The sequence below is a fragment of the Chionomys nivalis genome, chromosome 15, assembly GCF_950005125.1.
Source record: "Chionomys nivalis chromosome 15, mChiNiv1.1, whole genome shotgun sequence".
Taxonomy (NCBI): Eukaryota; Metazoa; Chordata; class Mammalia; order Rodentia; family Cricetidae; genus Chionomys; species Chionomys nivalis.
In genome coordinates this window covers 51,133,283-51,146,706 of record NC_080100.1, presented here as the reverse complement: position 1 = coordinate 51,146,706, position 13,424 = coordinate 51,133,283, and the positions used below count along the sequence as shown (strand labels likewise).

Below are 13,424 nucleotides of genomic sequence, written 5' to 3'. Positions count from 1 at the left end.
TATGTAAAATCACAAATGTCACCATGTGGCCTCAAGAATTTCATACTTGAACAGTGAGTTTTTATCACTTTCCTAGGAAGTGAGTGCTGATTTTAAACAACACCGAAGATTTGGTTCCTTTTGCCCAACAGATTAGCAAACATCAGTTGTACGGTGTGCTTTGTTGGAAAGGGGATGTTGAGTCAAAGGAATGTGGGCCCACAAACGGTCCTCTACTGTGAGCTAGACATTTGGTAGTGTCTGTTAGATAACTAGGGCTAGACAGAACTGAAAGTGGAATAGAGCTGTAACAATGGGGAAAGGGGCCTCTAACCTAGGGATGCATTCTGAATGTAGCAAGGACAAATAGTGGTGATTCAAAGCAGTGTTTGGAGAAGTGTTTGGCATCAAGTCTAGGGACAGAAGTCTAGCTGGACAAATAAAACAGAATTCCTGCTGATGGCAGACAGGCGGCTCCTGGTGGGTGGAGGCAAACAATTTTGATTAATTATGAAAGGCGGAGTATTCTTGGTAAAAAGAGCTTTACAAAGAAGTGAGACATAGGCCCAGCAGAAGTTAGACAGTTGACAAAAGTTTGGGCAAGCTAACAATTTTTCCCTCAGCAAAATTAAATATTGTATAGATATTTAAAACAAGGTAGCTGTGTATGGCAAATGAGAGAGACAGAGAAAGAAGAGAGAGGAAGAGAGAGTGAGCTAATAGAATTTGAAGAGAAGAAAGTAAGCTGTATTAGGAGGAACACACTCATACACGGGCTGCCATTTTATGTTTGGATAACAAGTTCAACACTACACCAAACTCTTTTTTTTTTTTTTTTTTTTTTTTTTTTGAGATCTGCAGGCTATTCATTCCTATGTAGCCCAGGCTGGCCTTGAATTCATAGAGAGCCACCTGCCTCTGCCTCCCGAGTACTGGGACTAAAGGTGTGCGCCAAAACTGCCAGGCATCAAACTCACCATCTGTTAGCAATGTGGTTTAGAGGAAAAGAAATGGAAATCACATTGTGTAAAGGTGTTGTTAAGTATTACAGAAAAACTATGGAAAAATAACTTTCCTGCAATAAAAGTAGTTTACCTCACAATAATATATATAGACATTTTACATGGTTGTAGGAGAAAAACCTGACTTACTTGGGAATTCATAGGTCACTGGTTCTTTCACAAGCATTTCTTTTGGACAGTATTTAAACTTTTTTCTTTTCCTTCTTTCCTTCCTTCCTTCCTTCCTTCCTTCCTTCCTTCCTTCCTTCCTTCCTTCCTTCCTTCCTTCCTTCCTTCCTTCCTTAAACAACTTTAGGGCTTTACAGAAGTTTTACATTTTGGAGAGAGCAGAACACTAGACTTTAGCATATGGAGTCACTATTTTACTCTTTCTGTATGGATAGACAACCCTAGAATTAGGTAGGTAAGAGCTCTACATCTCTCCTTGTCAACTTCCTCGACTTTTCATGGTGTTCTGGCTTGTTCATGTCAACTTGACACAAGCTGCAGTCACTGGAGAGGACGGATCCTCAGTTGAGAAAATCCTTGCCTAACACTGGGCTGTGGGCAGGCAAGCCTGCAAGGCATTTTCTTAATTAGTGATTGATGGGGGAGGGTCCAATGCACTGCTGGTGGTGCCATCCCTGAACTGGTGATTCCGGTTTCTATAAGAAAGCAGGAGGAACAAGCTATGAGGAGCGAGCCAGGAAGACCCTTTCCCCCTTGTTGCCTCCCTCTGTAGAAGAAAAATAATAATAATAAAAAGAAAAATAATACACTTTGCTCCTCAGTCTTTCCCCCGTCTCCATCACTCCATTTGCTGTAGTGGCCTTGCAGCGTGTCATGCAGTAGACGCTTTTGCCCAAACAGCTTTACTTGCAAACGTTCATTGCAATGAGTTGTTGGTTTGGATTGAGGCTGCTGGTTTCTGGCACACCGTCAACACTGGACCCTCACGGAAACTTCTCTAGGATGTCCTGCTGTTGCTCCAAGTCGTGCACATCTGCTGTTATAGTCCCACAGGACGGGCCCCTTCTTGTACTCTGGCAGGTCACAGGTGGGGTAGATGTTGGGATGTGTCAACTCAAAGCCCTGGATGTGGGTCTGGTCCTCCACTGGGACCATTCCCCTCCGGTGAGGGGAGGGAGCCGGCTCTCCTGCAGGGATGGTGAGGGGAAATACTAGCTCTCTGGTGCCCAGGCCACCAGGGCCAACTCTCTCATGCATCCACCCTGCTCCAGTTATAAGACGAACCATGGACATCAGCATAGAACCTCTCTGCGGATTTAGACATGACCCTCAGCTGCAGGTCAGGCCTGGACATCACCAAGGCTTTGGGGGGTGGGCAGTGCAGGTTATTCAGATTAATAGGGCCCCAGTGGCAGCATGACCCTCGGACACCAACATGGCCTCAGGTGGGGGCTCAGACCATGGGCATGCATATGGCCTTTGGTGGTAACACGGGTCATGGGCATCGACACAGATCCTGGTCAGACACAGATCCAGACATGGCCCTCAGCAGCAGCACAAACACGAATGTTACATGACCCAGGTGGCAACATAGGCCACACTTATCAGCTTGTTCCTCACTACCCTCACATCTTCAGTACTGCTTCTGTCTCCACAGCACACAAACCACTCCGCTTCTCTCCTGTTTCTCCATGTCATACCTGTTCATCGCAGTGGTGACTGCTTGCCTGCCTTCCAGCCTGCCTGCCGTCCAGGCTGCTTGGTGCCTGGTGGGCCTGTCAGGCTTTATATCTTATACAAAATATTCCAGGTAAGAGCAACAAAGAAGTCACCCAATGTTTTCCTTCTTTCCTTCCTTCCTTCCTTCCTTCCTTCCTTCCTTCCTTCCTTCCTTCCTTCCTTCTTCTCTTTCTTTTTTCTCTTTCCTCCCTTCCTTCCCTCCCTCCCTCCCTCCCTTCTTTCCTTCTTTCCTTTCTTCCTTCCTTCTTCCCTTCCTTTTTTCTTTTTTGAGACAGAATTTCTCTGTGTAGACTTGGCAGTCCTGGAACTCACTATGTAGACCAGGCTGGCCTCAAAGTCAGAGATTCACCTGCCTCTGTCTACTGAGCGCTGGGATTAAAGGTGTGTGCCACTGCTGCCCTGTTCTTTCTTGAGATACATACAGGCTTAATAGCCCACACCATCCAAGACAATGCAAACAAAATAAAATAAGATGACCTTTCCCAAAGCCTCCTAAAACTATAGATCAACTGCTTACATGAGTCTGTATGCTGAAAAACAAAATAACAAAGAAACCCCACCGAAAACAAAAGCAAAACCCTACGTATTAAAGCAAAGTATCTTGTAAAAGAATCAAACACTGGAGTATAAGCCCTTTTCAAGCGCGGTGTGCAGCTGTATGGCTATAGTCACAGCATGGAAGGCTAGGGTAGGAGGATTGCAAGTTCAAAGCCAGGCAGGACTACAGAGTGAGACCCTGTCTCTGAAAACAGCATAAACCTTTTCTGTATGCAAATGAACTAGTCAAGATAAATCGGACTAATATGTTCATGTGTATTTCCAAGAAAATAAAAAGCACATGGAATAATAACATGGGAGATACCGACACCCATTATCGACATGAATACAAAAATTACGACACAAATAATATCCATAATATCACATTTATGACAAAACTTTGAGACTGTGAGGAAACCCTCTAATACAAAGCATTGGGGTAACATGCTAGGATACTGGAGAACGTTTTAGAATGTCTAGTACAAGTGTATATACTCTAAGATGAAGAAACTATACACTCAGGTCTCTTCTGTGGTGAAGATGTGTACATCAGTTTCCATACTTGACAGATAAAGTAACCAAAGCCTAGTGTCTTTCCCTAGTGAATGAATTAATCCATGCGTATCACTTAAAATAGTGCCTAGGGTATAAGAGTCATACAACACCTTGCTATGTATTATCATGGGCGATCAGCTGTTGACAAGATTCTACAAATCTATTAATAGCATCAATACTGGGAAGCAGCATATTTGAGATGCTCTAACATTGTATATCCGGAAAGGTAAATTTTGATCAATTTGTAGGCCGAATGTTCCTCTCCTTCTTAGCATGTTTCCCAGAAATAACTCGACTTTTCGGTCAAATAGAGGATCCTTGGGGGGACCCCAATTGGTATTTGCCTGGTCGCTACCCTTGGGTTTTGGTGGCTGACTGCCTGGCGGACTCCAGGTTCCTTCTGGACCGCAGGTGTAGGTAAAGTCTAGCAAGGGACAGTAGTCATCAGAGACGCTCTTTGGGGCTGGTTCCCCAGGAAAGTTGCCCGAGGTTTTCCCACCTGACTGTCTAGGCCAAGAGTTAGAAAGCTATTTGCCAGAAAGTGGGAGCAAGCGGAGCCCAGAGGCCAGGCCACCCCCGCTGCCTGTGGAGGCTCTGCAGGACGCACGCCCGGAGCTTCAGGTGGGAGCCTCAGACTCGAGACCATCCAGCCAAGGCTTGCCGGGGCAAGACCGGCCCTGTGCAGAGCCTGCAAGCCACGCTCTGGAGGAGGAGCTTTCGAGTCTAGAATGACACTCAGGCCACGCTGGCTGGGAGAGGAGCGGAAATCAGCCCCGAGGGCAGAGAGCTCGTGACTGCTGAAGCGGAGTTGATCTAGAGAGTGCAAGGCACTTTTCTGGAAGAATCGGGGAGCGGTCAGTGGACAGCAGGGGTGAAGCAAAGAACCCTGGAGGATCAGAGAGAGTTCCTCCAGCAAAACTCATCCAAGGGCTTCAAACCCAGTATTTACAAGCCCACCACCCTAACTCGGTGGAAAACCGGCTTTAGGTCCCGGGCGCAGCTTCCCGGCGGCCGCTTCTAATACCCGGAGCGCGAGAATCCAGCGCACCGGGAGCCGCAAGCGCCGGCCCCGACAGGCGCAGTGCGCACGCGCAGGGGGTGGGCCGCCAGGTCGGCCGGAGCGGTGACGAGCCCGGAAGCGCCGGCGTGCGCCCCTCGGTGCTTCAACTAGTTTGGTTCGGTGTCCTCGAGACTCCATCCCCTCGGAGAGAACCCCTGGCCGCAGCCGCCCGCTCGCCGCTACCGCCGCAATGTCCAGCAACAGTTTCGCCTACAACGAGCAGTCGGGAGGAGGGGAGGCGGCGGAGCTGGGGCAGGAGGCCACCTCGACCATCTCTCCCTCGGGCGCCTTCGGCCTCTTCAGCAGTGATTGGAAGAAGTGAGGACCTGGGCTCGGGGTGCGGGGACCCTGCGGGGACGCCCGGCTGCTCTCATGGGTGGGTGGGGTGGCCCCTCGGGGTGCAGGGCTTTTTAGGGGGACATCTGGGGCGTGAAAGGCGGCGCTGGTGGTTTTCAAACTTTACTCGGGGAGGAAAAGAGAACCAGTTGGTGAGCTCAGGTCCCACTTCCCAAACCGTTGACTGCGTTGATCTGGGCTGGGCACAGGACTTTTGAATTTTGAACTTCTAGTGAATTGAAGGTCTCTGGGGTCAGACCTCGAGGAAGTCACTTATTTAAGGTAAAGAGAGTATTTGGGGAGATGGGGTTGGGTGTGGGAATGCTGCTGCTTTTTGGACCCTGCCATGTAGGGATTAAGCGGTGGTTTGAGGTTGTGAATGAATGACAAACTGCTTTTTGTCACCTTTGGCGGCTTAACTTGATCTTTGCCCAAGGGTGCTATCTCCCCGCCCCGCCCCCTAAAACATTGAGATAATATTTAAATAGAATGTTGTGAATCGGTCCTAATTCACAAATAGTGTGAATTTAAAAAATAAATAATAACCAGTGTAGACTTATTTTTGTAAAAAGGATTCATGTCAGATACCACCCAGAATTGAAAATATCCTTAGCGGTTTGATTTTTAGTTTAATTTTTACGTTTTTTTGGGGGGAGGGGGCGGAATTGGGCTGTGTGTATAAATACAGAATTATGACAACTTTGTTTAATTGTTAGTCCCCCTTTGTTTAATAGCCTTTTTTTCTCTGACAAAGTTTCACTATGTAGAGCCGGCTGGCTTGGAAATCAGAGGAATCCACCTGCCTCTGACTCCCCAGTGTATGCAGCACCATGCCAGCCCACCTTTGTCTTATTTTTGATCTTTTTATTGTTACACAAAGTCGTGAAACATAATAGGCCGTCACTAGATTGTGTCAACGTAAGGCAGATTAACTGGGTTGAGAGTTTTGCAGGGGTTAGGAGGGTGTAATTTAAGAATTTGGGGGAAGGTGGTTCAAGGCAGTCTTGTTCTGTTAGCTTAGGCTGGTCTCAAACTTAAACTGGCCATCCTCCTGCCTCTTCCTCACTGGTGCTGAAATTATGGGTGTGAACTGTCAATACCAATTTTATAATTCAAAATTTGAAACAATTGGGTAGACTATAAAGTAGCTGAAATTGAGGTTACGTTTTGACTCTATTGACTGAAATCTTGTAGATAGCATATTATTTATCTTTGTGTTCATTATTTCCAGGATAGGAAAGTTTAAAAAATAGTGGATATCATCTGTCATTGTGTGCATTTAGGTGACTGACTGAGCCAACAAGGAACTTATTCTAACTCCATATTTTTCTCAGCAAAATGTTTTGGTTGTTGAATTTGCATGTGACTTGTATACAGGTAATCTACTTTTCTGATTTGAGAGCATCTCGGGTTTTTTTTTTTTTTTCTCTTTTCTTTTAGATTATATAAAGTTTGGGCCTGGCTTGGGAAGAACATATGGCTTTACAGTGTAGTTGACATTAGAGTTGAACTCAAAAGCGTTAATACTGAGTGCTGTGCCCTTGGGTACTCATAGATACCATGGTCAGTGTGTGTCTGCTGGGGTCTTGCCCAGAGCCAGCTGCATCCCCAGCCTGTGGTCCTTAGTGGACCGTTACCAGGTACTTCTTGTTCCACTTGAAGGGTGAGGAACTTGTAGTCCAGTGGTTCATTTGCCCAAGGGCACACAGCTGTCTGAATTTGAAACCCGACATTCCAACCTCAGTTTCTTCTCTAATGTGTTTGGATATGCTGTTGGTTTTTTTTTTTAAAATATTTTTATGGTTTATTTAACTTTTATTTTATGTGCATTGGTGTGAAGGTTTCAGATCCCTTGCAACTGGCTCTTCAGACAGCTGTGAGCTGCCATGTGGGTGCTGGGAATTGAACCCGGGTCCTCTGGAAGAGCAGTCAGTGCTCTTAACCACTGAGTCATGTCTCCAGCCCCCTATGCTGTTGTTTTTATTAGGGAATTCATATAGCTCACCAGAAGTTGAAAACTTTGAAAAGGAGTCTTAGACACAATGTGACCTTGAAACTGTCAGACTTGTGGCACTTTGGCTGCTGAGCTGCGGTCTAGTGGAGTTAGTTAGCAGAAACAACAGACTCCTGTTTTTCAAGCAGCCACTTAATCTCTCCTGAGTTCTCCTTTAAAAGAAAATTGTCTTTTGAGACAAGATCTCACTATGAAGCCCAGGCTCGCCTCAAACTTGTAATCCTTCTGCCTTAGACTCTTGAGTGCTTGGATTTGCAGGTGCGACCACTACACCCATTTTCATTAGATCTGCTTTTCATTAGATCACTTTGAAATCGCTTCTTGTCCTTTTGTTTTTAACTCTAAAATCATGTTAGGTCTTTTTCTTCGGCATTTGTAAGGACGACCGCTCTTTATGTAGCGTCACCAAGTATAATTTTTATTTTTTTTTTTTTGCTTTTGTTTTTTCGAGGCAGGGTTTCTCTGTGTAATAGCTGCAATAGCCCTAGTTGTCCTGGAACTCCCTCTGTCAACCATGCTGACCTCTAACTCATAGAGATCCACCTGCCTCTGCCTCCCAAGTGCTGGGATTAAAGGTGTGAGTAACCACCACCCGGCTAATTTTTAAATTTTTACTATTTAGTTATATGTCTCAGTGTGTGGGTTTGTGTAGTACCCATGGAGGCCAAAAGAAGGCATTAGATCTCCGGAACAGGTTGTTGGGAGCTACCTAATGTGCTGAAAATCAAACTTGGGTCTTCCACAAGCTCAGCATGTGCTCATAGCCACTGAGCTGCCTCGCTAGTCCAGAATCATGAATTAAAACAAGAGTTGCTGTGCTGCGTACCCCTACCTTCCCCTTCACATCCACACCCATGTATACACACATGCACACACACCCACACATGCACATGAATTGCTATCTTCTGAACCATGGGATTGAGTTGTTTAAATCACACCCTTTACCCTTAAAACTTTAGTGTATGTTTTTGGTAATAAAGCAGTCCCTTATGCAATCGTACTTACGAACACGACCAAGAAGTTTGACAGGACAGTGTACAGTCCAGCTTGCCCTTTGCTTTCTCTATCAGGATGGGATCTATTCTGGTATCATACAGCAAGCATTCCATGTAGTGATCATATCCCTCTAGTCTCCCTTTCTTCATCTCACAGACTCCTTGACAGCTAATTATTTTATAGCATTCTAATCAACAGGGATTCGCTGGTGTTCTTCATCTCCAGGTTTGGGTATACGGCCCTGTAGAGCATTGCCGTAGGTAATATGCCTCCCAGCTGTTAGGACTAGAGATACTGGACACCATCGTCTTCCTGACTTTCCCAGTGCAGGACTTTTCTGGTGTCCTGACTGTATCATTACATTTTTATCCATCCCCCGATCTGCTTGTGGGAAGGAAGATACCGTGAGATCACGTAGAGAGCTTTTTCATCAAGTCTTCAGCACTTAGATGCGAATCTTATATTTTAAAGACTCACTTTGTTTTTATTTACATTCTGTGAGTATGTGTGTGTGTGTCTTTGTGAGTATGTGCATTTAAGTGGAGGTGATGAAGGAGGCAGAAGAGGGCATCGGATCCCCTGGGATTGGTGTTCAACATGGTTGTGCACCATCTGTTTTGGATGCTGGGAAACACGCTCAGGTGCCTAGTCTATGGCAGTCTTCTGAACCCGCCTTTACTGCTGCGGCTGTGACTAGGTTTGCGTCTCCTCCCTGTGTCTACTGCGATGCGCCCTCGTGTCCTGTGTTGTGGGACTTCGTGTTCTTTAGTCCTTCACAGATGGGGGTGCATCTCCTCCCTGTGTCCTCTGCGATGCGCCCTCGTGTCCTGTGTCGTGGGACTCCGTGTTCTTTAGTCTTTCATAGACTGTTACAAAGATGTCTCATCTCCTCTAACTCAGTTAACAGTCAACTTTTGTTTTCAGAATTTTATTTGTAATTTTTTTTAACCCATCTCACTCTTCAAAAGCAGAATTGGAGGATCATAGTTTTAGGAAAGCGGATCCTCAGCACAGTTTTTTAGTTAGTTTATTGGCCTTGAGGTTTTTCATTTCCTCACTTTTAAATGTAAAGAACTAACTTATTTCTCCATTTCTTTGCAATAGTCTATACTTTCATTGCTTTTAACTTTTTTTTAAAGTTATTTTTCTTTATCTTAAAAAAGAGAGAGAACCTTCCTTTATCGTACATAGTCCATTTGGGTGTGTGTGTAAAGAAAGAATTTCACATTTCTTTCTGGCTTAAGCAGTTAATTGCAAAGTAATTGCTAGGTGACTCAGGTAAGACTAGTCAATTTTCTGATTTTCTTCTGAATTTTTTTTCTTTTTTTTTTCTTTTTCTTTTCTTCTGAATTTTTAAGTATCTTTTATGTCTCTTACTAAATTTAAGGCATTTAAAAATTTTTATCATGTAGCAATTGTATGTATTTATGATAGTCATTGTAGTATTTCCACATGTGTGTACATTACATACTGATCATACCAGGGTGAATTAGTAATTCTGGCTCCTTATTTCTTTGTTCAGAGCCTTTGGCTCCTCACTTCTAGCTTTCTTACACGCCGAAGTAGTTCATGAGAACTCTTTTTTTTTTTTATTAAATTTTTTTTTTAATTAAAAATTTCTGCCTCCTCCCCGCCTCCCTTTTCCCTCCCCCTCCCCCCACTCCCCACACCCCACTCCCCTCTCCCTCCCTCTCCAGTCCAAAGAGCACTCAGGGTTCCTTGCCCTGTAGGAAGTCCAAGGTCCTCCCCCCTCCATCCAGGTCTAGGAAGGTGAGCATCCAAACCGGCTAGGCTCCCACAAAGCCAGTTCATGTATTAGGATCGAAACTCAGTGCCATTGTCCTTGGCTTCTCAGCAGCCCTCATTGTCCACCATATTCAGAGAGTCCGGTTTTATCCCATGCATTTTCAGTCCCAGTCCAGCTGGCCTTGGTGATCTCCTAATAGAACAGCCCCACCGTCTCAGTGGGTGGACCCCATTACAGGTGGTTGTGAGCCACCATGTGGTTGCTGGGAATTGAACTCAGGACCTTTGGTAGAGCAGGCAATGCTCTTAGCCTCTGACCCATCTCTCCAGCCCTTCATGAGAACTCATATTGGCACACTGTTTCATTGGTGTATGAGACACCGTGACCATGGCAACTCTTGTAAAAGGAAACATTTAATTGGGGACTTGTGTACAGTTTCATGTTAGTCCATGATCACCATGGTGTAGACAGACAGGTAGGGAGTGTAGCTGAGAGCCTTACATCCTGATTCACAGGCAGCAGGCAGCTGCCAGAAGGAGCAAGGCTGGGTCTGCTGTGGGCTTTTGAAACCTCACAGCCCACTCCCAGAAGCCCATCTCCTCCAACAAGGTCACCCCTTCTCCAACAAGGCCACATCTGCTAATCTTTCCCAGACAGTCCCACTAACTAGGACCAAGCATTTGAATGCACAGCCTGTGGGGCCATTCTCATTCAGATCACCACAGGATACTAGAGCTGACTCCTTTTAGCTAACTAGTTTGGTTGTCATCCAGCTCCTCTCTTTCCCCTGTCAGTTGAGTAGAAAGAGCAAGATTGTAAATGTGTGATGTTGATAACATCAGAGCACAAAGTTCCCGAGTCTCCTCCCCCTAGCGTCACAGGAGATGGGACACTAGGTTTAAGGAAACGCTTTTCAGTAATAGTGTTTCTTGTTCAACTTGGCCGATTTTCTCAAATTTCAGTTTCCTTGTTTCTAGAAAGGGTGTGATTAATCCTTGCCTGTTCTTGGAATTTTTTTCCCTCCCTCCCCCCTCCCTCCCTCCCTCCCTCCCTCCCTCTTTTTTTTTTTTTTTTTTTTTTTGTCTTTCAAGACAGGGTTTGTTCTTTCAAGACAGGGTTTGTCTGTGTAGCCCTGACTGTCCTGGAACTAGCTCTGTAGACCAGACTGGCCTCAAACTCACAGAGATCCCCCTGCTTCTATCTCTGGAGTGCTGGGCTTAAAGGCGTGTGCCACCACCGCCCGGGTTCTGGAAGTTTTCTGTGAGGCAGTGTATTTGAAAGAAAACTTTCATCTCCCCTTCCTCCTCTTCTCTCCTCATTCCTCCCTCTTCCTTCTTTCCCTCCCCTATCCCTTCCTCCTCTTCCTTTTTATCTGTCCGTCTATTTATTTATTAATTTTGAAGTAGGATTAGCCTCAAGCTCAAAGCAGCCCTTTTTCCTCAACCCCCCTTAGTGCTGAGATTACAAGCATGAGCCACCATGCCCAGATTATTTCTAAACTGGAATCTAAACTAACGTAAGGAAGCTTGGTGAGAGCCTCACTGAAGTGCTCATGTTGGATCATAGGTCTGAGGAGACTTCTGCCACATGGATGGAAGAGAGCTGTGTAGACCAGGAATGTAGAAACCAGGAGAGCTGTAGGAAAGGGTCCCTGTTCAGATGAGAGCCAGTTGGACCTCAGGTTCTGGGCTGCCAATAGGAAAGCGTGGGGCTGGTTGAACCACCCAGGGAGGGTTTGCTAGACAATGGGCCGTGCGTCTGAAACCCATGTAGGGCTGATTGAAGAATCAGGAGTGACTAGAAGGAAGGCTGCAGAGGCCCTTGCATTTAGTAGAGATTAACAACCAGGAGTTTAGCAGTCCATCTCCTGCTGAGCTGCACTGGAAGGGGACAGTCTAAACAGTCTGCTGACATTGGAGTGGAGTACGTTAGATCCACAGAGCAGGTTTAGAGACACTAAAGGACTGGCTGCATGCTTTCCTGACATGGGTGTATTACATTAGCGTGTTTTCATCGCATCATCAGCTTTATAGGACCTACCTTGGACATTCCTTTGTTCCTCTAGTCTTTAATCCCAGTGCTTCTCACTGCTGCTGAGTGGAGTCACACATAGCTGGTTTGTATGAAGTTGTCGCAGGTCCAGCTGCGTATCTGCCACTTTTCCTGTCTGTCTAGAAGGCAGTAGATACTCACCAAGTGACATGTCTGTTTACGGGAGGGCCTTAAAAATGTTTTTCAAAATAAGCCAGTTCTAGGTGTCAGTACTTCTCTGATAGTAAACGGTGATTTTGACATAACTTAAAAGGCATCACTGTATCACAATATGAGCCCATAAATGTGTTTATGCGATTGTTTCAATTTCCATTCATAGTTTTATTGTGATCTGTATGTATCATATTTTTATTTCTTATTAAATGCTTCTTTATGGTTCTAGTAGTAAGAGCTTAGTCTTCTTTCTTCTTACTCTGCTATTTCTAATGGATGTGTTTTTCATTATTCAGTAATTCTGTGTACTTAAGATTCTGGAAACTCAGTGGATATTTGTCGCACATTCCTAGAGCGATGGTTCTCACCTTCCTAATGCTACCACCCTTCAATACAGTTCCTCATGTTGTGGTGACCTGAACCATAAACTCATTTTTGTTGCAAAATTTATAATTGTAATTTTGCTACTGTTATGAATCATAATGTAAATATTTGATATGCAGGATCTCTGATGTCACCCTTGTGAAAGGGTCATTTTACCTCCAGAGGGATTGCGACCCACATGTTGAGAAACGCTGACCTAGAGACTGTACACATTGTAATATTAAATGGCATAATTTATGTGAAGTGGATCAGGAAGGTATCTTTTTTGGTTCTTAATTTTGCCTGACAGGCACTTTCAGATCCTTTTACTCTGTTCGGGGATTCAGATTAAACTAACTCCTACTGTCTAGTTAACTTGTGCTGTTCAGAAGTGAAGGCTTGGGGATAGTTGGGAGCGCTTGCTGCTCTTACAGAGAACTGCAGTTCAGTGCCCAGTACCCACCTGGCCGTTCACACCTGTCTGCAACTCCACCTCCAGCTATTTGACATCCCTTTGACTAATTGGGGCACTTGCACATATGTGCAAACACACACACAGAGGGAAAGAGAGGAGACAGAGTGGCTGGGGATGTTGCACCCATGGTTTGATCCCTGCACCCTAAAAGGAGAGGGTAATGGGTAATGCGACTCCTCCTGTGGTCTGGTCTTGCTACAGTATCACCTGAAGTTAATTGTGTATTGTTTCAGGATAGCCCTTCTCTTCATGACATTGCTTTTGTCGTGGCTGTGTTAGGTTTACTTAACTTGGAATTGTCATGTTAATCAAGATTTTTAAGTCTCATACTTTTCAAAGGCATATTTTATTACAAACTTGGGATTATTCCGTATATATTCCCTTGTGTTTGTCTTGGTGCTGTGATTTGACCCAGGGTCTTGTACATGTTAAACTTGTGGTCCGCC

General features: G+C 45.1%; 1 protein-coding gene across 2 annotated transcripts in view; it reads left to right on the top strand.

Annotated features, from left to right (window-relative positions):
* The first annotated feature begins 4,905 nt into the window (after positions 1-4,905).
* The window catches only part of Ap3b1 (adaptor related protein complex 3 subunit beta 1), a 200,858-nt gene continuing 192,339 nt past the window's right edge, over positions 4,906-13,424 (top strand). For both annotated transcript variants that reach the window (XM_057789797.1, XM_057789798.1), the window contains exon 1: positions 4,906-5,160. In XM_057789797.1, the coding sequence (XP_057645780.1) occupies positions 5,033-5,160 (128 nt within the window). In that variant the 5' untranslated portion in view covers positions 4,906-5,032. The remainder of the gene's footprint in view (positions 5,161-13,424) is intronic.